The sequence below is a fragment of the Sorex araneus genome, chromosome 8 (genome assembly GCF_027595985.1).
Source record: "Sorex araneus isolate mSorAra2 chromosome 8, mSorAra2.pri, whole genome shotgun sequence".
Lineage (NCBI taxonomy): Eukaryota > Metazoa > Chordata > Mammalia > Eulipotyphla > Soricidae > Sorex > Sorex araneus.
This window is the reverse complement of record NC_073309.1, coordinates 43,094,561-43,117,661: the sequence shown is the minus strand read 5'-3', so window position 1 is coordinate 43,117,661 and position 23,101 is coordinate 43,094,561. Positions and strand designations below refer to the sequence as shown.

Below are 23,101 nucleotides of genomic sequence, written 5' to 3'. Positions count from 1 at the left end.
CGGCTCTCGCTGAGCCAAAGTTGGCTTTGTTGCTCTGAGGCGGCTTACAAGGGCATCCTGGGAACGGCCGAGATGGGGACTCAAAGCAGAGTGGAGCTGGGGGAAGGCGAGCAGGAGGAATGCAATATGGGGGCCAGAGTCTGCCGAACGCCCATGGTTTTTGCAGCCTCCAGGGATGCCTCCACCGGGGCTCCTGGCTTCCTCCCAGCAGCCCAGCTGGGATGCATCAGGGAAGGCGGAGGGGCCTGCCTTCCCCTCGGCTGCAGGCTGGCTGGCCGCTGCCCCTTTCTCCCTCCTGGCCCGCCTCCTCAAATACCGGGCATTCCGGCGCCGCTGGGAGCCGGGGCCGGCTGGGAACTTTCCTTCAGCTGGGAATGTAGGGCTGGGGGTAGCGGGGAATGTGCAGCTGGGGTGGAGGAGGGGAGGGCCCGCCCTTCGGGGCTCTGCTGGCTCCCGGCACCCACAGCCCTTGAAGTGCCCGGCTGCCGGCCTCCCCAAGGGCAGGGAAGCGCTCCCTGGGGCGACCCCTCGGGGGCAGGCAGCACTCAGAGAACCCAGCAAAGTGGATGCCGCCGGCGCCCGCGCTGCCCCCTGCTGAGCACCATGCCAGCTAGATCCCTTTGCCTCTCCCGGCCTCAGTTTCCTCATCTCTCAAGTGGGGACTGAAAAAGCCCTCACTTGCCTTTTAGGGTTGTTAGGAGGACTCCAAGGGGAGTCCAAAAAGGTGACTAACGCCCCTGGTATGCAGCTTCTCTCAAAGCCCCCGGCATTCCCAGCCTGTTTTTTTTCTGTTGTCATGAGCTGCTTATTCAAAAGTCAGGTTCCTAGGCCCCCTGCCCTGGAAATTCTGACTCCACAGGCTCACCAGATTAGATCTTGGAACTGTGATCAAACAAGGGCCCCTAATAAGTCCAACATGATGCCTCTGGAGAGTGAGAACCCTCAGGCAGCTTCATGAAGTTTCTAGGCTCGGAGGTGGGTGGGTGGGGGGGGTGTTCTCATTTTTCAGATGACAAAGCGCCGGCTAACAGAGATTTCACATTGAGAAACTAGAAAACTCAGGACTTGAGCTCAGCTGTGACACGGTGGTGCGTCAGCACACGCCAGGGAAGATTAAAAACACAGAGGTTAAGTGTTCAATGGAAGGAAGCTAATATTACCAAAGGAACTTCTTAACTCGGCTGTCTTGGCGGTATTCCACTGCTGAGAGGAGACAAAAGGTTCCGAGGACAAAAGACTTTTTGCTTCTGCAGCATGAATTCTGGGGGTGGGATGGGGGAGTCCAGCGAGGGACTATAGAAGGCCCAAACTCGAGAAATGGGACAAAGGGATCAGATGTGGGTGGTCACAAAGAACTGGAATATTCATGAGCACGAAGCGGGGCGTGGCTGCCAATAGAAATCAGTCCATGGTGGTGCAAACGCTTCCCAGAACCCCAAACTTAATCTGTTCCAGCGTTAGCCTTAAACTTTGTTGCAAGTTTCATAGAGCCAAAACCCAGAAGAATCCCAGGAAGGGATGGGCGGAAATTAAGAGCGGGTTAGAAGACCGTGTGTGTATGTTGTGTGTGTGGTTGATTGAGGTGTAATGACTAGATAGGAAAATCTGAAGGGACAGGTGGACGCATCGAGAGGTGAGTGGGTCAGTAAGTGGGGCTGACAGAATGGAAGCTAAATAGGGGGGTTTGGATGATGGAGGATGAATGAAGTAGAGATACAATGAGGAAAGTCAGGCAGCTGGGTGGGATGAGGGAAAAAGGCCAGTTACACTTGCCTTGCACCCTGCCAACTCCAGTTTGAATAATACTGGCTCTACACAGGGTCCCCTAAACACTGCCAGGAGTGATCCCTGAGCACAAAGCCAGGACTGAGCCCCAGGGCACCACTGGGTATGTGCCCACTTCCCCGTTTCCCCCCTTCCCCCAGCTTGTTCCAGAATGGATCAAGAGACATAAATCTAAATCCTTGAGATTCATTAACAAAATATTAATGACATCCCCTTCCCCATTCTGCTGGCTATCAGGGTACGCAAAAGGGGCCATTCACCAAGCTGAGCCTGGGCACTGGACAGCTACTGCTGTTTTCAGGATGGGGCTCGGTTTTTTTTTTGGGGGGGGGTGATGTTCTGAGAGTTGGTGGCATCTGGCTTAAGTCTTTGCTCTCCAAAAGACCTGGCATCCTGGCTCACGTGGGAAACGGGGCATCGGGAGGCCCCTGGGCCCGACGAAGGCCCACAGAGTCCTGGGTGGGAGCCAAGAGGGCAGGATGGTTCAGTCTGACCTGGGCCTTGGCTGGTCGAAGCCGCCCCCCGCCCCCCACGTGGATGCTGACTGTGGTGGCATAGCTGAGACGCCGGGCAGGAGGTGGCGGGGGCTGAGGCTGTGGGGGAGGCGAAGGTGCCCGTGAAGTGGGGGCTGAGGACCAGGGGCCCCGGGGGGCTGGAGGAGCGTCTCCCCCAGGGCTCTGCCGCCGTGCCAGGCTCTGGCTGATGTAGGAAGCTGCCAGGTATCTCGAGAGCGCGGCTGCACTGGGACCCAGAAGCTGACGGGTGGGCAGCGGGGGGCTGTGAGGGGGGGTCAAATCTGAAGACTCTGACCTGGCAACAGGAGAAGACAAGTGACTCCCAGGTCTGGACAAGGCCATGGAGGGGGCTGCTGGGCTAGAGGCCAGGCTCTGAGTGTCCCGGGAGCCGCCTTGCCCAGGTAGAGGCATGGTGGTCACTGGCCCAGGGGCATTCGTGAGGCCACCCTGTTCCGACAAAGAGGCTAGCTTAGGGATGTGGAGCTCTGAGGGGCCTTGCTCCTGAGGGAGGTCAGCAGCTGGACCCTGGCCCTCTGGGAGATGCCTCTCCTTGGGCAGAGGTGGGGATGCTGGGACCCTAATGTCCATGAGGCCTGGTGGTGGGGGCACAGGCATGGCAGCTAGAAGTGGAATGTCCGGGAGGTCCTGGGGCAAAGGCAGTGGGGTACTGGCTGGGGTCACACAGTCTAGGGGGTCTCCATGTGCCAGCAAAGGACAAACAGCCGAAACTGGGGTGTCCGGGAGGTCATGCCCTACCAGTGGGCTACTGGCTGCCATCTGCTGGTCCTGGCTATGTCCAGTCTCATATAAAGGGCTGCTGGGGCGGCCACGCACAGTGGCCAGAAGCTTGCAGTCCCCAGATCCTACAGGCTGCATGACTAGCGACAGGTGGGTTGGGCTCTGGCTGTCCGGGGTCCCTTCATGACGGGGCCCAGGAGTTGGGGACAAAACCGGGACATCAGCACTTTCAACCGTGGGCACAGCCGCAGCTGCTGGGGCCCGGAAGTCTGCAGGCCACTCTCGTTCGGCGAGGACGGCACTGGATGCCTGCTCCTCCCCTCGGTCTCTGTGCTCAGGTGGAGAGGCAGGTGGAGAGGCAGGTGCAGGACCCTTGATTTCCATGTGGTCTCCTTGCTCGGGGACAGCTGTCAGAGCTGGACCCTGGACATCCAGGGGTCCCTCCTGCACAGGCCAGGGCGTGGCGGTGGGAATGCCAGCACTGCACGGATGTCTTTGCTCGGGCCCGGGGAGAGCAGCTGGAGCCTGCGGGCAACCTCCGTCTTGCTCAGGTTGACTTGGAACTCTCGGCCGTGGGTTCCCCTGGCAGCCTCTCAGATTAGATAAAGGTACAGCAGCTTGCAGGCGGACAGCAGGGCCCAGGTGCACGGACGCCTGTGTGCAGGCCAGCGGGAAGGCCAGCTCACATACCAGCACGTGTCCAAAGGCAGGCAGGGGTCCTGGGTGCAGAGAGAGGGATGGGAGGGGTGGCTTAAGACAGACACCCAAGGGGACGACCCCCTCTGACCACACACACCCTGGCCTTACCTGGCTCAGCCTGCTCTGGTGTCAGGCAGGGCATGAGCTGGGGCTGTGCCAGGGCACGAGGTCGGCGGCGAGGTGCATTGGCCGAAGCCCGGGTCTCGGCCCGCTGCATCTGCTGAATCCGCTCACTGTAGAGCCGGGCCAGCTCCCGGACGCGGGATGCGGTCCGCTCCGCGCTCGGGGCACCCCCCTTCCCGCTCCCACCACTGCCCCCCAGATCCGAATCTTCCAGGATCAGCAGCGGCTCCGGGAAGCCAGGCCTGGCCAGCTGCCCCTGCTCCAGCGCCTGCCAGGCGCTCCGGATTTCCGAGCAGGAACGGAACTCCAGCTCCTCCGGGAATCCCTCTTCGCGGGCGCCATCCTGGAGCTCGAACGCGGGGAAGGACACCCCTTCTTCGCCTTTCTCCCGCCTGGCCCCATCTCCCGAGGAAGGCTCGGCCCGTTTTCCGGAGCCACTTTCAGGGAGCGGGTCTCCCCTGCTGGCTAGTGCCTCCCCGGGCTCCTGCAGAGGGTCCTGGAGCCAGGAATCTCGGGGCAGGGCGGGAATGCTGGAAAGTTCGGGAATGTCAGCTGCAAGGCGGGGCATTTGGGGAATCTCAGCCAGGCCAGGAATGTCGGGGAGGCTGGGAATGTCAGGCACTTCAGCGGCACCTGGACTGTCCAGCCCCTCCAGGACGTGGAGCGGGGAAGGCTCCCGCTCGTCCAGTTCTTCCTCCTCCTCCTCCTCCTCCTCTGAAGAGTCTCGGTCGTGCAGGCCTTGGAATGGGAGGGCACCGCCTGTGCCGGGTGCTGGGGGGTCTCCGAGCAACTTGGGTAGGTCGTGGGGAGATGACGGCCGGGGACTCTGGGAACAGGCACACAGGTGTCAGAACGCGGGGATCACAACTTCTTGGTCTGTACCTGCCCAAGCTAAGCGTCCCAAGGCCAGCAGAGACAGTACGGTGGGGAAGGTGCGGGCCTTGCATGCGGCTGACCCTGCTTCAATCCCTGGCACCCCTGAGCACTGCCAGGAATGACCTCTGAGCACAGAGCCCTGAGCACTGCCAAGTGTGGTCCAGACCCCCACTCCCCCACTTACAAAAAACAAAACAAAACAGGGTGATGGAAATCCCAGAGCTCACCCCCGGATCCCGGAGGCCTCGCTGGTTTAGCAGCTCAAGGATTTCTTCCGTGATGGATGTTCCAGAGGGGTCGAGAGAGGGGGGGCCCGTGTCTTCCAGGTCTTCGGAGGGGCCGGAAGCTGAAGCTGCTGGCTGAGGACTCAGCGGTGGGTACAGCTCCCCATCACTGCCAGCATGCTGGGAGAAGCAAAGAGTGTGGTGGGCATGAGTGGGTGGTCCTGGATCCTTGCTTCCTCCTAGACCTGGGAGTTTAGCCCTAGCCACCGCCCTCCCCAGTCCTCGGACCCCAGGCCCAGGGCATGGGATCCCTCAGACCTTAAAGCACAGAGCTGCCTGTCCCAGCACACATTTTACTCTTTTATTTAATGTTCTTGATGTTGGGCCGCATCTGGTGATGCTCAGGGTAATATTACTCCTGCACACCGAAATCATACCTGGTGGTGCTTGGGGAAGCAATATGGGGTGCTAAAGATCGATCCCGGGTCAACATATGCAAGCAAGTGCTCTCCTCTCCCCACTGTGCTCTCCAGTCCCTGACACGCCTTATTCTTTTCTTTTCTTTTTTTCTTTTTTTGCTCTTTGAGTCGCATCTGGTGATGTTCAGGAGTTAATCCTAGCTCTGTACCTCAGGAATCACTCCTGGTGGTGCTCAGGGGACCATATGGGATGCTGGGAATCAAAACCAGGTTGGCCTTGTGTAAAGCAAATACCCTACCCGCTGAGCTATCGCTCCAGCCCATACATAAATTACTCTTACCTTAAGTCTCTGCTTGGCTGAAGATGGAGATGTGAGGAAGAGAAAAAAAAGAATAAGAGGAACAAGTGTTACTGTTATTATTATTTCTTTTTTGCAGGGGGAGGAACATGAGCTACGCCCAACTTGGTGCTCGTGGTCCATGCAGTGCTGAAGATAACCTGGACCTCCAGCATGCAAAGCATGCACTCAGCCCTCTGAGCCCTCTCCCAGAACCCCCAGTGTTACTCTGTTGCTGAGGAGCTGCTACTGCTCCCCCTTCCCCCCGCCCCATATGACACTGGACACCCCAACACGAGAGACAGACGGACATGGACCAGGCTGGGCCGAGTGGTCACTTACTGTTCAGAGGAAAAATGACAAAAGGGTCTTTTACTGGTTCTGGGGGGGGTGAGGGGGAAGGACACAGTGATGTCAGGGGCCCAGCTCCCAGCCTAATCCCTGCTTTTTATTTGCTATTTATTTTTTATTTGGGAGAAGGGGGGATGTACCCAGCCGCATCCCTCTAGGGACTGAACCATTGTCAGCTGCGGGCAAGGGCCTAAGCCCTTGTACTATCTCTCAGGTGCTGCAACAGTTTTAGGGGTGATCCCTGCACTTTGCTTGGAAGAATAAGCAGTGATAGGGATTAAGCCCAGGGCTCCCAGTATGTGCACCCTGAAACACCTCCTGCCCCCCCCCCCACTCGGTTCACCCCTAGGTAGTGGGGGCTTACCAGATTGTCTGCGGCCACGGCGGATGGAAGAGGGTCCCGGTGACGGAGCTGGGGACAGGCAGATGATCAGGATCCCATTACAAAGACTGGTTTTAGACTCTGGAGGGAGGAGGGGGGTGCCGGGAGGGGGTTCTATCTCCTCTACCTGTGTTCCTTCGTCCAGGAGTGAAGCTTCTAGCATCTCGAGGTCGGGGAGACCCAAGTGGGGGTGTCAGGGGCTCCGGGAGGGGCTTACTCTTAGGAGCACCTTCAAGGAGAGACTCGGGTTCAACAACTTACTCTGTCTTGGGGGTATTTGGCTTCCAAATGCTCCAAACCTAAGATTTCACTCACAGTGCAGGCTGTTTTCAAGAAGAACTTGTTTCGCCTGGAATATACAAAAATGAGGGTTGGGGGGCAGGTATCTGAGCACCCCACGCCAGTCCCAGGCCCAAAATAATAAGGCGGTGGGGGCAAGGGGGAGTGTGCATGTGTGGTGAGGTAGGCGAGAGTCAAATCCAGGAAGTCTAATACTGCAATTTATTTGGTTTCCTTTTTTTTCCTTTTTGGGTCACACCCAGCAATGCTCAGAGGTAATACTCCTGGCTCTGTACTCAGGAATTACTCCTGCCGGTGCTTGGGGGACTATATGGAATGCTGGGATTGAACCTGGGTCGGTTGCGTGCAGGGCACATGCCCTACCCGCTGTACTATCGCTCCGCCCCAATTGATTTCGTTTTGGGGCCACACCTGGCTGTACTCAGGGTTCACTTACTGACAGGGCCCTGGGGACCTTAAGAGATGCAGGGATCAAACCTAGGTCAGCTGCATGCAAGGCACGATTATTCCCCACCCTACTACAATCCCGGTTGGAGGGATAGCACAGCGGATAGGGCATTTGCCTTGCATGCGGCTGACCCGGGTTCGATTCCTCCACCCCTCTTGGAGAGCCCGGCAAACTACCTAGAATATCCTGCCCACACGGCAGAGCCTGGCAAGCTACCCATGGCGTATTCAATATACCAAAAACAGTAACAAGTCTCACAATGGAGACGTTACTGGAGCCCGCTCGAGCAAATCGATGAGCAATGGGATGACAGTGATATATGACAGTGACAGTGACTATGCCCCACCCCTTTGCACTGCAACTTTTCCTCTTCTGAGTTCTACCCTCAGGATCCTCCAAGGCTGTGATAGGGCTTTCTGTGATCCGATCCGAGTACCGTCCCCCTCTCACCCTTTCCTCCCCCAGCAGCCCCCTTCTCTGCCCCTGCTACCTGTCCCTGCTGTGGCAGGAGCTGTACCTTGGCAGGGATGGACGCAGGGTGGTTCTCAAAGAAGAGGCGCTGCAGACAGTGGATCCAAAGCCTCTTCTCCTCTTGGTTCTTAGCCTGGGCGTGGGGTGGAACCGGAAGCAGAGGTGAAGTGTGGGAGCTGGGGAGCCCTTCTCCACTAGCCGGTTCCCCCAACCCCATCCTTGCTCACCTGAAACAGGTGTCTGTGTTTGGGAATGGTCAGATCAGACACCTTGAAGGCCAGGGGGTCACGCGGGCTCTCACTCACACTGAGATTGCAGCACTGGACGGGAGCACAGGGCTCTTAGACGGGCAACATGCCCACGGTGTGTCTGGGCCCTCCCCACTAGGAAGCTGTGCACGGTGAGGGTCTATGGTGGGCTTTCCTCCCCCACCGGCCCTCCCCATGCTCCCCACAAACATACCCCCAACCCCAACCCACCATCCTCATTGTTCAGTGCTCAGGATCACCCCTGGTGGGGCTTGTGGGGATCAGACTGGGGTTGGCAGCATACAGGGCAGGCATCCTGCACTATCTCTTGGGCCTACTGTGGCCCTTTTCTTGTTCGTTATTTGGGCCACACCCAGTGATGCTCAGGGGCTAAACCGGGCTCTGCGCTCAGGAATTACTCCTGCAGGTGCTCAGGCGACCATACGGAATGCCGAAGATCACACTTGGGTCTTCCAGGTGCAAGGCAAACGTGCTCCCTGAGGTTCTACCTCTCCAGCCCCCCACTGTGGCCCTTGTAAGCCTTGTGAGTTGCACTGTCTTGCAGACCCTGCCCCCCCACCCCACCAACTCACAAAGATGTGGCCCTTGTAGGTGTATTCTGGTCCGCGGCGCTTGGCCACCAGCAGCATCCGGGAGAAGAGGAAGAGTAGCCTCTCACCGCCTCGAAGTCGGGGGCCGCCCCCTCCGCCCCCTCGGAACGCTCCCTCCAGCACCAGCTCCCCGAAAGCACTGAGCTCCGGACCGGTCCAGCCACAGAGCCGCCGCTGCACTTCCTGCTGGCCAATCCGCCGGGCGCAAACCGATGGGTCGAGACGGGGGTGGGGTCAACAATGGCGTGCGGCTGAGCCCACCCTCCAAGGCTGCCTCTCTGGCGTGGTTCCCCCAGTCTGACCCCCACGCCACAGCCTGAGCCCATCCCAGGTCACCTGGAGGCGTGCCGCATGCTCCTGCTTGCGCTTCATGTCATTGATGTACCAGGCCACCGCGGTCATGGACACGATGGCCTCCTCCACCATCTCGCGGCCCCCCGCACCTGGGCCCTCTGCCCAGTGTTTGCCCAACTCCTGCCAGACGGTCCAGGGTGGCCCCAGAGCAGGAAGCAGCAGAAACACAAAGAAAAACGCTAATAAGCTTCAAAGATGGAGCAGACAGAGGAAACAACTCATTTGGGGTAGCTCCAAGCCACAAACTAGCACCCACCCTCAGGGCAGCCCATTTGGCACCTGGTGTCATGTGACCCACAGTGCACACTAAATTCAGGAGCCAGTGGCTGCTTACCTAGGCCCCGCCCCAGAAATACCATATGACCAGAGCCCCGCCCCCGGCCCGAGCCAGGGCTCAGGCAGACCTGCAGCAACAGGTGGTACTTGAGGATACGCTGCACAGGTTTCAGCAGGAAGCTCTGCAGAGGCAGCGAGTGCTGGAGCTGGGTCTGGCGATCCTGCAGCCACAGGGCTGCTGACGGGGACAGCGACAGTTCTCGGAGCAGGGCCAGGGAGCTGCGGGCACAGCACTGGTCAGGGGGCGGTGGACGGGATAAAGGCTCGGGGCAGTCAGTGGCTGTCCCAGTCCGCCGGGCTCAACCCTCACCTCGGGTAGTTCATGCAGTACAACGTGTAGATGTCAAACTCCTCACTCTGCAGGCGACACGGGAGTCAGGGGGACAGCGAGCCGGAAGTCCACAACAGCGGACCCGCCCACGCCTGCTCCCCCACATGGCCCAGGCCTCTCGGCCCGGTCTCACCCACCCTCTGCACGAAGCACTCGGCAATGCCCCCAGCACCGCTGCTGCCCTCCAGGTCCTCCAGGAGTTCACTGTGGGGAGAGCGCTGGGATAAGGGTGTGCCCTGCCCCTGCAGCAACCCCCCACCCCTCCAGTCAGATATCCCAGCAGTACTGGCTGTCCTGTCTAGGGGAGAGCCCTCTGATCACTGCAGAGTGAGGTCAAAGGTCCACTTCCCATCCCTCTGAGCATAGGACTGGGTCCCCTGGGAATGGCGGTGCCATGCCCCTGAGGGGGGATGGCATCAGATCCCACTGGCACCCCCAAGCTAGCCCCCACTATCAGACCTCTTTGATCACCTCCATCCCCAACTGTGTCCTGCCTGATCCTCCTCCTGGCTGACCCAGTTCGTCCATGATAAGCTGCCTCACCAAGGCACTCTCACACCTGTCGGATCCTCAGATTCCCCAGCCCTGCCCTGTCACAGCACAGAGGTCCTGTCCCCAGACCCTGCCCCTGTCTCGGTCTCCTCAGCGACCCCACTCTATAGGGGTGCTCAGCCCCCATCAAGACCCGGGCCCCATGCTCCCACATTCCACCATCTGCACAGAGCATTCCGGGGCCCAAAACTCGGGTCAGGACACAGTCACCTCTTGCCCCCAACAGCCAGCGCCCCTGACCTGCTGAACTGGTAGATGTCTTCGATGTTGGCAAAGAGCGTGCCCACCTGCTCCGTGCTCAGCCCCAGGACCCCACCATCCAGCAAAGGACCCAGGTAGTCCTGTGGGGGTGACTGGGGTTAGGGGGCTGTGGGGCGTCCCCCGGGGTATCCCCCTGGGAGGCCAACCGCCCAGCCTTACCTCCACGATGCTACGCAGGTCCCGGACGTAGGCCCGCTCCGTCTCCACAATCTCCCGGGCCACTCGCTCCAGCCGTGAGGGTTTCGCTGAGCCCTGGGATCCCATGGGCGACAGATGCAGGCGGATGGGGGGTCCGGGCAGAGGCTCTGGTCTGGAGGCTGAGCAGGTTGGGGTGGGTGCGGGGGCTGGGTCTCCCTCTGAGCCCACAGTGCTCAAGGAGGTGGAGCTCCCAGAACCTCGGGGGGAGGCCATGGCAGCTGTGGCAGGGGCCGCTGTGGGCAGGAGGCAGGAGGTCAGGGATCCGTCTGGTGGGGCGGAGTACTCAGCCCCCCGACCCCGACTTCCCAATGACCGGCATCATCTTCCCACAAGCTCCCTTCAGGCCCCTAATCCACCTCCAGTGGTTAGCCCGGGAGATCTTTGTTAACGTGCCCGCTTGCCGTGCTCACTGCCCTTCTTGCCCTCAGGATGAGAGTCCGACTCCTTGGGCCACAGACCCTCGGGCAAGGTGGCCATCAGGGCCATTCCTGTCACCTCTCCCACTGCCACACCATCTGTTACCCTTCTCCAGCACCCCTGCCAGTTGCTTAAATAAAACAGTAGCTTCCTCTCATTTCTGGGCCTTTGCACATCCTGCTCCCTCTGTGTAGAACAGTCCTCTCTTCTCCCCCTCTGCCCCCATTCATTCCTAATCTTTCCCTTCTCCAGTTAAAAGGATGAAGCCTCCTCCAGGAAGCCTCCCTAGGGAATCTCCCAGATTAGGCTTCCACCCACCCCACCCCCACCCTTTTAACTGGTCCTGGGTCAGACATCCCCCATGGGCTGGTGTTGTCCACCATATGGAAATAGGCCCCTCTCTCCCACGGGACTTGAAGCTGAGTGGGATGGGAGAGGAGTGCCTGGGGCTTCTAGATCATCCCCGTGTGCGTGTGCGGTGCGGGCGCCCGGCTGGCCCCAGAAGGGGTGGGTGGTAGAGCAGGCTCCGCCCCTCCCTCGCAAACTCACCTGTCCGAGTGGCACCCACGGTGGGGCAGTCACACGCTGGACCTTTGCGGCCACGCCCAGGGCTGAGTTTGTACAGGCTCAGTCCGCGGGCGCCCTCGGGCATGGCTGGGTGGCAGGCAGCGGTCTGTAGAGAGAGGCCCTGCTGGGATCCCGGGACCCCCTCCCGCCCGAGGCCTCTGCCGCCCAAACGCACAGATGGGGTTAGGGGCGGCTGAGGATTCCAAGTAGGTTCCTAATCCCGCGGGGTGGGGGTCGGCGGGTGTCCCTGAAACTAAGCCCTGGGAGACACAGAAGCGAAGTTCGAGAAAGAGGGGTTGGGGAGGGGGGGAGAAAGGCGAGCCCGGAGAAGAGGAGCTGGGAAGGTGGAAACAAAGAGAAGCGAGGGGCGCAGGGGGGTCGCGGCGGCGAGGCGGCGGCGTGTCGGGGGCCGGCGGCACCGGGGTCCTGGGAACGTCGGAGCTCGGGCTGCCGCGCCGGCCGCGGGGCCGGGCTGGGAACTGCCGTGGGCGGGAGGCCGCGGGGTCCCAGGGGAGGGCGGAGGAGGTCGGGGGACCGGATGCCAGGGTCCTGCAGACGGAGCCCTCCCCCCCGCCGAAGGCTGCGGCTCGGGGCGCCGGCCCGAAGCGCTCGGACCCCCGGCCCGGGCTCGCTCGGTCGCTGCGCGGCCCCCAGCCCCAGACTCCCGCCGGCGCCTGGGCGAGCCCCCCGCCGGCACGCCCCCTCATTGTTCAGCGGCCGCGGCGCCGCCCCCTCCCCCAGCCCATCGGGGCCCCTCGCTTCCCTTCTCACCTCCCAGGGAGTCGCCAGCCCCAGAGCGGGGCCGCCCGGAGGCACTTCGCCCCTAACGCGTCCCCCGGGAGGCGCGGAGCGGGACTCCCCGGTCTCTGCAAGTCAGGGGTGTGAACTTCGCGCTCCGGGAAGCGGAACCGGGGTCCCTTGAAGAAGGGGGTGCAGCGGCCCGAATTTCTTGATCCTCTAAGAGGAAAATGCTGGGAGCCTTGACTGAAGCCCCGGGGGGTGGGTTCGCCAGGAACCCAAATTCCTGAGTCTCCTAGCTAGGGTCCGGGCGCTCCGGATGCCTGAGTTTCTCTAACTCCAGGGGCGGGGGATAAACCGGGCGTCCCAAATTTCTGGGTCCCCTGGCGGTGGTGGCCGCTTCGCCCCCTGAATGGTTGGGGCACTACGAATCCATCTCTCAGGTCCGCCAATCCCGGGAGTCTTGGATTCGAATTTCGAGGAACCCTTGGAGAAGTAGCTCCAGTCTGGGATCCTGAGTTCCTCTAACCCGGGTGCAGAAGGCTGGGCCTGCGGGGTCGCGCGGGGCTGAAGCCCGGGACTCCCAGCTCTCCGGGAGGGGGCGCTGGCACCTGGCTATCAGGGGTCCTCTAGCCTGGACTTCGGGGTCTCAGGGCGCGGTGCGGCGAGTCGGAACGCCGGAGTCTAAGACTCTGGTGGACCCCTCCAGCTCCGGTTGACTCGGGGCTCCGGTGGCGCCACATCTGTGGAAAGACTGTCCGGTCCCAGCTGTGGGGCGGGGGGCGGTCGCCCGGGGCTCCCCTCCCCCCCTCGCCACACGGGCTCATATCCTGTTCCCGCCCGCGGGGGGGAGGGGCCGCCTTCCGGCCTGCCTGCCAAGGAAGGGTTAAGGCCCCGCCTCCCAGGCACTGAATATTCATGAACGGCAAAGCACACCCCCATATTCCAAATACCTCGCGGACTTTTTCCTTTTACAGCAAGAATCTCGGAGGCGTGAGAATCCGGAACCGGCCAAATACTCTCTCCTATTGGCTAGCGGAAGGATTTTATTTGCATATGCAGTTCTAGGGCGGAGCTGCCCGAAGAAGTCACGTGGGTAGAAACAACTGAAGGACCCCGCGGAGCAAGGGTGCGGCCGGAGCTCCAGTGGCGCAATCGGTTAGCGCGCGGTACTTATATGGCAGTGCGAGCGGAGCGATGCCGAGGTTGTGAGTTCGATCCTCACCTGGAGCACTTTTGTTTTGGTTTTTACTTTCCTGATGTTTGAACAGTTTCTAAATCATCGCAAACATCTACAAAATTTTAGTGGAATAGACAACAGCCTTTGGAATTTTAAGACTGCAGAGACTTGTGGGACTGGAGATTATTTGGAAGAGTTGTTTGGTGGGAGGTGCCGTTTCCATTTAAACCGCCAGGGGGTAGTATCGCCCCTTAGATGCTTGGGCAACTAATTGGGTCTGCAAATCTCGGTTTTAGGACCCGTGGATGTGTCAAGTTGTGTAGGTCCTAGGCAAACTAAGTATGACGCTGCCTCTTTGTAGTTTTCTTAGCCTTGGCGCTCCTCCTCCTCCTGTTTTATTGAGATGTAAATTGGCAGGCAACAGTAGTCTAAGGTACAAGTATAATGATTTGTGTACAGAGAAATGATAACTGTAAATTAACAGCAATGACCTCATTTTCCTTTCATGTCTTTAAGTTTTTAACTCTCTAGCCTTCGCCTTTTCTGAATCGTCCCTCCCTCCACCTATCTCTTTCCTCGTAGTTTCTATATATTTTTCCAATAAAAAAATTTTTAGGACAATGTGAACAGTTTAAATTCTGTTTAAAGTTTAGGGATGAGTACACAGTAAGAAAACAAAGCAGAGACACTGCCCCTGGGGATTTGAGTCTAATCAAAAGGGAGGTCGGTTGTGAGAAACATGAAATACGTCTTACGTGTTAGCTGGTAATAAAGGTCATGGAAATACTAGAGCAGGGTAGGACGGATGGGGGAGTGGGAGGTGGGGTGTGGGTTGTATTAACAGTAGTCCGGCACCATCTATCTACACAGACGTTTGAACAGATCCCGAGGGGGGTTGTGAGTCATGGGGACACCTGGGGGAGTGTTCCAGTCAGTGCAAAGGCCCTGTAGCTGAAGCCCGTCAGCTGTATTAGGGGAAAGAACTAGGAAGCTTGTGTGACTAGAACAGAGTGACTAAAGGTGGGAGCCAGGCGAGGTAGGAAGTCGGCTTTTATGGAAACTGACTCAGGCTGTGTGATAACAGGTTTTCTGGGGCTGTCAGGTGTTGGAATCACTGCTCAGGTTCCCGAGACCAGGGAGGAGCCATTGAGATGATTCGGGTGGGAGAGGAGCCAAAGAGGACCGGTGGGGGCCAGAAGGGGGACAGGGTAATTATAGATCTATTTTTGTTCAGGGAACAACCAGGGATGCTCCTGGGCAAATCCAGGGCTGGAGGTGTTTGTGCCTGGTGGTGCTGGGGGACTTCGCAGTAGTGGCACAGGGTGGGGGGCCTCCAGCCTGCAGCATGCTCTCCCATCCGGAATCGAGGCATTTTTGTTTTGGAGTCACACCGAACCATACTCAGGGGTTACTCCTGACATTCAGAAATCACTCCTAGTAGTGCTTGGGTGACCATATGGGATGTCAGCGATCGAACCCGGGTTGGCCCCGTGCAAGCAAACGCCCTACCAGCTGTGCCATTGCTATGGTCCCAAACATTTATTTTATTCTATTTTTTAGAAATAAAGAAGAAAAGTAAGGAGTGACAGACTGATTTTGCTTAGAGCCAGCGTCATGTTCTTGCAGCTCTGTAAATGTTTCTGTGGTGTGTAAATATCTCCAGCCCCGGCCAATCAATGTCTTGGGGGCTCTTGAGTTTCTTTCTCATGAGTCCTTTTCCCACAAATGGGATTGCGGGGGAGGGGGGGTAGTTTCTTGGAAGAAAGCCAAGGGCAGGGCCGGCTAGTGGGCAAAGGGCAGGGGCCCAGGAGGTGTGGGAAGGCCAAAGGCCTGAGGAGGAGGGAGAGGGAACCCAGGGGAGCAGGGGGAAAGGGGAGCAAGAGGGGGAGGGGAAGTGGGGAACTAGAAGGGAGAAGTGGGCTGAGACAGCAGGGCAGACGCTGGACAGAAAAAGGGGAAGGGGAGTGGGGTAGAGCGGCAGAGGCGGGGGTTGGCAGGGAATGGTCAAAAAGGGGGTGACCGGGAAGCGTTGGGAGAGGGGGCGGAGGGCGATCGGAAGGGAGGGCGGCGGCGCGGAGGCCGGGAGAGGAGGAACCGAGGGGCGAGCTGGGGCGCACAAGGAAAAGGGGTCGAGGGGGGAGGAGGCCGTGGCGGAAGGGGGGCGGGGCGGCTTCCGGGCGCGGGGCGCCGGGCTCCCCCGCCGCAGGGTGGTTCCCGCCGCCGCTTGCCATGTTTGGTCCGAGGACGCGGCTCCGTGGGGGGGGGCCCGCCCCGACGCGCCCGCGCCCCACACGCCCCGGGCCCCGCCTGGGACGCAACCCCTCGGGCGGCCCCGGCTTGGGAAAGCCCGGGTGCCGTCCATCGGAGCTTCTCGAAGGCCCAGCTCGTGCGCTTCCGCCACTCTGGGTCCCGGAAAAGGCCGAAGGCCGCGATCCCGCAGGGTCCTGCGCGGCCGGGGCTCGGGGTTCGACGTCACCCGGAGCCGGGCTGAGATTCCAAGTGGCCGAGATTCTCGAATCTGCGCGCCCAAGCTAGCGGGCCCCTTCCCCACCCCGAACGCCCCACGTTCTGAGCCCCCGGAGGGCGGTCCGGGAAGGCAGGGGGCTGGCACATCCCCCCCAGGCCGGCCCGCTTCCGGGGCGCCCCCTCCTCCCGCACCCCAGCCGCGCCAGGCCCGCCCCCGCCGCCCTGGGCCCGCGCCCGGGCACATTCCGTCCTCCCCACCCCGCCCGCTCGGCCCCGTGGGGACGGAAACATGCCGTCCCCGCCCGCGCGCTGGGTCACGGAGCCCGGCGAGACGGGCGCGCCGGCGCCCCCCACGCCCCGCGAACTGGCTCTCCCGGTTCCTACCGGTGACCTCACCTGGCCCCGCCCCCTCAGGTGAACGACCGGGCCCGGTGACGTCACTTCCTGCCAGGTAAGCGCGGCGGGGCTGCGCGCACGTTTGCAGGGGCCTAGGGTGGACTCCGTACCCGGTAGGAGCGGCCGAAGTCTCTTACCTCCACTCCACCCTCCGGACCGTCTCCCCGACGGGCCCCGCAAAACCATGAGTCCAGGTCTCTACGCAGATTTTTTATTTAAAAATTCCAAGCACACAAAAATAAATTTCTGAATATATATTAATATATTATAACACATAGAATAATTACTTCATCGTTTGCAATATTACAAAAAAGGAGAAAAATACAATGGAGGCAGACGACCCAATATATATAAATACTATAAAATTTTTTAGAATAAATAAAGTCGTCATAAATAAGGGGTCCAGTGGCTGGGGCAAAGGACGGGAGAAGACTTGGCAAAGGCTTTGGCTACTTGATTTCGGAGGGAAATTTGAGCACCAGGATTCTGCCTCTGGGAGGCTCGGGCCTTCTGACTGCGGATCCTCGGGGGCGCGCGGAAGAGAGGGGGCCTCGGAAAAATTGGGGGGATGGGGACAGTGAGGGCCTTTATTCACAGCATTGGGCAAGGCGAGTTCTGGTGGAGAGAAGGTTCACCGCCGCCCTGGAAATTTGCTACATTTTCCTCAAAAGGACCCCAAGAAAAATTCCCGTGAACACTTGCACGGGGGATGCTGGGGGCCTGCCCCAGTGCGGGTGAGGAGGGGGTAATGCTTGGGGAGGGGAGGCTGCTAGCTTCTGAGCTCCTAAATTCGAGATCCAGAGTGCAAAGGAGATGCCCCCCACCCTTCCTCCTTAAACTCCAGCTGCTCAGTGGCGGGCAGGCTCATCACTCAGAGACAGAGATCCGGTTGAAGATGGGCAGCCGCCGGGCTACGGGGGGCTGCGATGGCCCGAACACCCCAGCCTCGAAGACGGGCGGCGAGTCGGAGCCCCCCAGGCTGCTGCCGCTGCTGCCGTAGTCGTCGGGATCCGAACCCAAGGAGTGTGCGGACGGGCTCCGAGGCAGGTCGAAGGGTGCCCAGACGCTGGTGGCAGTGGCCCTTCGGCAGGAGGGGCAACAGGCTGAAACAGGGTCCCTCCGGGCCACGGGGGTGCCGGGGGCAGCAGAGAAGGCGGAGGGGGAGAGGGGGAGGTCCCCGGGAGGGAGAGGCGGGGAGCTGGGGGGCGAGGAGGACAGGCCCGAGGGCGGCGGCGAGCCTCTGCGGACAGAGGGCAGGCCCGAGAAGCTGACGCTCTGGCGCAGGACATGGGGGTGGCCGGGGGCCGCCAGGTCCTCGCTGGGGTTGTGGATGAAGTGGCAGCGGGAGCCATAGGGGCAGCGGCCCTGGAGGTAGAACTTGTGGCAGAGCTCCGTCTTGTACTTGGGGTGGCGGTTGGCCTGGCGCAGCTCCCCCAAGCCGTGGGCGAACTGACACTTGGACCCGTAGCGGCAGCGGCCGCTCTCCGAGAAGGTTCGGCAAAGCTCCGTCTTGTAGCGGGAGGAGGTGGTGGGGGTCGAGGTCGGCGAGGTGGGCGAGGGCGAGAGCTCAGGGCCCGGGCGGGGAGCCAGGGGTTTGAAGCCCGGGGGAGGGGGCACCCAGATGCAGCTTCGGCCTTCCACCAGGCTGGTGGAGCGGCCGGGCAGGCGGGGGTTGACCCCCGAAGCGCTGGAGTCGGCCGAGCTCCAGGGTCCCGAGGTTGCCCAGGCCACTGTGCTGGGCTCCGCGTCCCCGCTGTCCGATGGCAGGCTGGGGCTCAGGGACACGAGGCTCTATGGGAACAGGGATGGGGTTAAGACACCGAAAATGCAGGGGTGACGCTCCGCCCCAGCTGCAGGGCACTAGGAGCCTGCCAGTCCGGTTTGTGGGTTCTGGGCCTGAGCCCCACCCGACAGCATTAGAAAAAAAAAAAAAGCCCCCAAAGAAAACAACCCTGAGTCGGCACCGGGCGCCTGATCTGTCTGGGGGTTCTGGGTTGATTAACGAGGGATCCCCGCCACCCGGATCAGGCCGAGGACCCCAATGTCAGGGCACCACAGCTGCCCTCGGCTTTGGAGCGTCGGGATCCGATCGCGGGATCCCAGTTTCTCAACTGTCGGAGCGCGCAAAGTTAAAGCGAAGAGTCCGGATCGCTCGGGTGCACGGGGTCCCGGAAACTTCCTCTGCGCGGGGAGCCCAGGGGCACCTTCCCCTCACCCTCCTCGCGCCCCAGAAACGCCTCCGCGCAAAACCGCGCCCTCGGCAACTGGGGGTTTGTAAAAGCCAGGTGCGGGGCCATTTCCGCCTGCGCCTGCGAAGACACAGACGGCCAGTGTTCCAAGCCGCAGAGCCGCCCCCGGCCCCGCGCTGGGAAGTTGGGGGCGCCACTTGCACCTCCTTAGCGGCACCCGGGTTTGAGAGGGGCAGGGGGGTAGCCCCCGACCGGCTAAGTGGCGAGTTTCAAGAATCTGAACGGGGGAGCCTGGGAGTGCGCTGGGGTGGAGGGTCCCGTCCGGGGCTGGAGTTCGCAGCCCTCGAGATCCCAAGTTTGAGAAGGAAATCGGGGTGCGCGGACCTCGGGGTGCCTGCAGGAGGGAACTCACCTCGTAGATGGCGGCGAGATCCATGGCGGCACGGACGGCCGGCGGGCACAGAGGGTCGCCGAAAGTGGGAGCGCAGAAGGCAGGCTGCGGAGGCAGCGCCCTAGAGCCGTTTTATAGCGGCTGGGGCGGGGCCTCGGGGGCGTTCTCGGGGGCGTTCCCGGGGCGGGGCCAAGAGGGGCGCTTCCCGGACCCGGTCTTGGACTGCACCGCTCAGCGCCCGCCCTTTCTCCCCCCCACCCCGTACGCCCAGTTCCCCACTCCCACCCCAGCTCCGACGTGCAGGAACCCGGCCCACGGGTGACCGCGACCCGGTGGGGCGGGCCCGGGGTTGGGATGTCGGCCAGTTTCATAGCTGGAAACGGGAGACCGAGGAGAAGGGAACTGGGACGGAGGTGGGGGCAGGGCTCCTGGGGGAATTGACAAGGGCAGAGGCCGAGAGGGCGCGCGCTGGGGAGGCCGGCCGGGCGGGGGAAGCAGGGCGGGGGGAGGAGTGGGGGAGAGACGCAGAGCGCTCTGGGGACACGAATGGAGTGAGCGCCCGAGAAAAACAGGCACACACACACACACACACACACACAAGGGGTGGGGAGACGGGGTGAGTAGCGCACACACACACACACGGGGTGGGGAGACGGGGTGAGCAGCACACACACACACACACACACACACACACACGGGGTGGGGAGCTGGGGTGAGCAGCGTCAAGGGGGTGGCTGGGAGTTAGATGAGAGGAGAGTGGCCCAGACCGTGGCATTTGGCGGTGGAGAAGGCCAGGAGAGAGAAAAGGAGAAAAAGAAGAAAGGAGCACCCAGGGCAGATTCACCGGAGCGAGAGCTAGGATGGGGGGATCTCTTCTGAAACCTAGTCTGGTGGTTCTAAAGAGACCTAAACAACCCAGATCTCAAGACCTGGCTGCCCCTCTTAGTGTGTTTTTGGGGTTTTGTTTTGGGACACACCCTGTAGTGTGCTCAGGCTACACCCAGCTCACAGCTTTCAGAGGTGGGTGCAGGGGGAACCCCCGAGGCCGGCAAAGCATGCACTCACTCCAGCCCTTAGCACCCTCTGAAGCCTGCACCTCGTCACCTCACTTCCCCCTCACTCCCCAATCCCCAGACTGGGGTGCCAGATACCTGGAGAGACTATGAAGAGGCCTCATTTCCCAATTCCTGGGCTATTTACAGCTCCTGCAACACCCCTGATGCTGCTTCCCAGATATTAGCCGGTGTTCTGTGAAACCCAGTTCCAGAATCAACTCAGGAGATTGTACTGGCCAGTTTGACATGAGAAAACCCAGGCGTGGATGGAGAATCAGTGACTCTCGAAGTTCCCGTTAGGAAACGCGGCTCTCTGTTGACATCAACAGGCCCTTACAGGCCCTTAGGACTTTGCTGTTTGCCCTCCAAGAAAACTTGAGCCCCCAAAGGTGGTGGAGAGCTGCCTTGTTAGAAAGCAATTATGAGATGGAAGGAACGGGGTGGGGGTAGGTTTCCGCAGAGGACAGGTCTCTTACAAGAAATGTTTCTCCAGGGAACTCTTTGAATATGCTGGGTTCCTGGCCCAGCTGGGTCGGTCTTTTCTTGTTTTAGGGTTGCCCTGTGTGAATCTAGTGGAAGATGTGGTAAGAAAACTTACTTTTACCGAATCCTTAGGTGCTTGGAGCAAAAATTATGGGGGGGGGGGGCGCGCAAGAAATCATGACCACAGAAGCGTGCAGTTGTAAAAGTGGAAAGTTCACTCTTGCCGTGGCTGTGGGCTTGCACTGAGTTGGGGAGATTCTCCCAGGCACGCAGACCTGCCTCGCTGCCCTCTGACAGAGCAAAGGGGAATCCCTGGTGCGACGCTTTCTGGGGCCGGGCCGAGGGGCCTTCCCGGCGGTCCCGTGAGCCGGGCGACCGCAGGCGGCTCTGGCACGGTCGCAGCCTCCCGCTCGCCCGTGACTCACTCGCACGGGGCGGGGGAGGGGAGGCTTCCTGGAAGCCGTGACGAGGAGGCGAAGCCCGGACGCCCGGGGTTCCTCTCCAGTAACCAGGGCTCCGGTAGTCTGTAAACAGAGGCTCGAGGACTTGGTGGGGGGGGGGAGGGAAACAGAAGGGGGAAAGGGGCGGAGCCTGCTCCCGCCTCCCGGCAGCGCTCCCGGTTCGCCTGCCACGCAGTGGCTGAGACGGCGGGAACAGTGGGAGGTGGAGTAGGGGCACCCCAGGGTCCCGGGAGTCCGGGTCGGGCTGCGATCCCGAAGGAAGGTGGGGGCGGGGGCTTCCAGTTTCGATTCCCTGCGGCCTGGGAGCGTTTCCCATCCCTGAGTCAGGCCGACCCCGTCCCCTCTCCCATGTGCTGAGTCATCGTGCCTGGCCTCAGCCGATCGGGCGACTCGCGATCGGGGGACTGAGGGGCGCAATCATGGGGAGGCGGGCGTGGGGGGACGCACACTAGGGCCGACCACCCTGTGAAACAGACGCTGCACTCGGACGCCCGGGCCAAGCCCCTTCCAGATCGAAGGATACGGAGTCCCCAAACCCACTTGTGTTCGGAGACTACGCTTGATCCCGGAGTCGGGGTCCCGCCCCGCCTCCCCCCGCCCCCGCGCCGTGCCCCGGCTCTCCGCGCTTGCCTTTAGAGGCTGTGTACCCCACCCATCACCCCCAGTCCTGGCCGCGGGCATCCCAGCCCAGGAGGAAGTTCGGGGCGCGGACTCCTCCCAGCTCCCCACGTAGCCAGCGGGAAAATCCGCGGCCCGGGCGGCGGCCGGGAATCCCCTCAGGAATGATCCCGGGGCCTGGGCCCGGGTCCTGCGGGGTCCTCCGAGCCCGGCGGGGGGCCGGGACCGGCGGGCGACGGGCGGGGGCAAAGGGGCGGAAACCCGAGAAGCTAAAAATACGGCGGGCACTTCCGGCGGGGGGGAGGGGCCCCAGTGCAGTTTCCAGAAAAACAAGCGGGGACGGGAAACGCGGGGGTGTGGGAGCCGATGGAGCCCGGTCGCCGCGGCACGTGCGCGCGGAGCTGGGCTCACCCGGGCCGCGCTGCTGGGGCTCCGGCCTGGCTCGGGCGGGGGTGGGAGGGCGCCGAGGGGGACATTTGAAGATCCGCTTGTGCCTGGCTTCCTGTGTGGATGCAGGTGCGAAACCGCCTGTGCCGGCCTCGCCGGTGTTTACCTCCACACATCTGCGTGTGAGAGTGTGGACGCCCCTGGAAAGGGACTTTGAGGTGGCCTCCGACAGAACGTGTGACTTACACCCCGAGCTGCTGGCGGTGTCATGCCAACCGCGGTGGCATCTGCAGTGACTCAGGGCCAGTGAGGCCTGCAGGGTCTGGGGAGGGGTCCGTGCCCTGGGGTGCAAGTTTGAGTTTGAGTGTGTGTGTGTGTGTGTGTGTGTGTGTGTGTGTGCGCGTGCGCGCACGCGCGCCCAGCCCAGTGCTGAGTTGTCACTAGGAGTGTGAGTGAAAGTGTGTTGGGGCCGGAACTGTAGTACAGCGGGTAGGGCGCTTGACTTGCGCACAGCCAAACTGGGTTCTGTCCCAGCACCCTTATTATATGCTCCCCTGAGCATTGTCGAAGTGATCCCTGAGCACAGAGCCGAAAGGAATCCCTGAGCAGCGCAGGGTGTGGCCTCCCAAAATGTGTGCATGCGTGCGCGCGCTTGCCTGGGACCCTGTGTGGTCACTGGTGTGGCCACTAGTGTGAGTTTGGGTGTGTGCATGCACAGTCGGACTCAAGAGACTCAAGCCTTGTCATCAGTTGTGTGGTGCGTGCTCCCCTGTCTGTGGCCTTGTCTGAGGTGTCCCTGGGAGGCGGGCGTGTGGACGCGGTGCCTTTGTGGGCTGGTCACAAGGCACTGTGTGGCGGTGAACTTTGGTTCCTGACGTCTGGGAGCTGGAGGAGGAGGTGCAGGCGGCTGGCTCCCCGCGCCCCCCCTCCCCCCGCTGTGGTCTGTCTGTGTGCTGGAGACACACGCAGAGAGCCCCAGCTCACACCTGAAGGGCTTATCACCAGGCCTGTGATAATCAGGCTGGGCTGAGTCAGCCAGGATGGGCAAAGTCTGCGATGGGGCCCAGAGATAGCGGGCTAAGTGGTGGTTGGTTGGAGGGCTGTTTTTTACATGGTAGGGTCCAGGATCCTAGGAGGGGGTGGTGTTTGTGCAGTTCCCGCAGGGGGCAGTTTGCCCATGAGCCACAGTCCCT

At 61.2% G+C, this 23,101-nt stretch overlaps 2 protein-coding genes and 1 non-coding gene across 4 annotated transcripts; 1 reads left to right on the top strand and 2 right to left on the bottom strand.

Moving 5' to 3' along the window:
- Positions 1-1,955: 1,955 nt before the first annotated feature.
- On the bottom strand, positions 1,956-13,062 carry PLEKHG2 (pleckstrin homology and RhoGEF domain containing G2). 2 transcript variants are annotated; one of them, XM_055145740.1, is made up of 19 exons: positions 12,316-13,062; positions 11,527-11,650; positions 10,522-10,793; positions 10,342-10,442; positions 9,687-9,753; positions 9,529-9,575; positions 9,287-9,437; positions 8,865-9,002; positions 8,511-8,711; positions 7,897-7,989; positions 7,716-7,802; positions 6,766-6,799; positions 6,578-6,679; positions 6,433-6,480; positions 6,060-6,098; positions 5,721-5,737; positions 4,964-5,140; positions 3,846-4,686; positions 1,956-3,757 (listed from the first exon to the last, which is right to left on the bottom strand). In XM_055145740.1, exons 2-19 carry the CDS (start codon positions 11,627-11,629, stop codon positions 2,184-2,186), a joined length of 4,092 nt encoding a protein of 1,363 aa, XP_055001715.1. In that variant the 5' UTR covers positions 11,630-11,650; positions 12,316-13,062; the 3' UTR covers positions 1,956-2,183. The 2 variants fall into 2 exon arrangements, with proteins under 2 accessions (XP_055001715.1, XP_055001716.1); XM_055145741.1 differs by lacking the exon at positions 6,060-6,098.
- Positions 13,063-13,422: 360 nt separating this feature from the next.
- On the top strand, positions 13,423-13,515 carry TRNAI-UAU (transfer RNA isoleucine (anticodon UAU)). The gene is given in 2 exon segments: positions 13,423-13,460; positions 13,480-13,515. It is a non-coding gene; the product is annotated as a tRNA-Ile (tRNA).
- A 3,006-nt stretch (positions 13,516-16,521) lies between these two features.
- Positions 16,522-19,042, bottom strand: ZFP36 (ZFP36 ring finger protein). The gene is made up of 2 exons (XM_004617375.2): positions 18,926-19,042; positions 16,522-18,115 (listed from the first exon to the last, which is right to left on the bottom strand). The coding sequence occupies exons 1-2, from the start codon at positions 18,947-18,949 to the stop codon at positions 17,192-17,194; spliced, it is 948 nt and encodes a 315-aa protein (XP_004617432.1). The 5' UTR covers positions 18,950-19,042; the 3' UTR covers positions 16,522-17,191.
- Positions 19,043-23,101: the final 4,059 nt, after the last annotated feature.

Coding starts and splice junctions, on each gene's coding strand:
- PLEKHG2 (XM_055145740.1), bottom strand. CDS start 11,629: ATGCCCGAGGGCGCCCGCGGACTGAGCCTGTACAAACTCAGCCCTGGG. Junction 9,003..9,286: donor AGTACCACCTGTTGCTGCAG/GTCTGCCTGAGC, acceptor ACCGTCTGGCAG/GAGTTGGGCAAACACTGGGC. Junction 6,099..6,432: donor CCGTGGCCGCAGACAATCTG/GTAAGCCCCCAC, acceptor CACCCCCCCCAG/AACCAGTAAAAGACCCTTTT.
- ZFP36 (XM_004617375.2), bottom strand. CDS start 18,949: ATGGATCTCGCCGCCATCTACGAG. Junction 18,116..18,925: donor ATCTCGCCGCCATCTACGAG/GTGAGTTCCCTC, acceptor CTGTTCCCATAG/AGCCTCGTGTCCCTGAGCCC.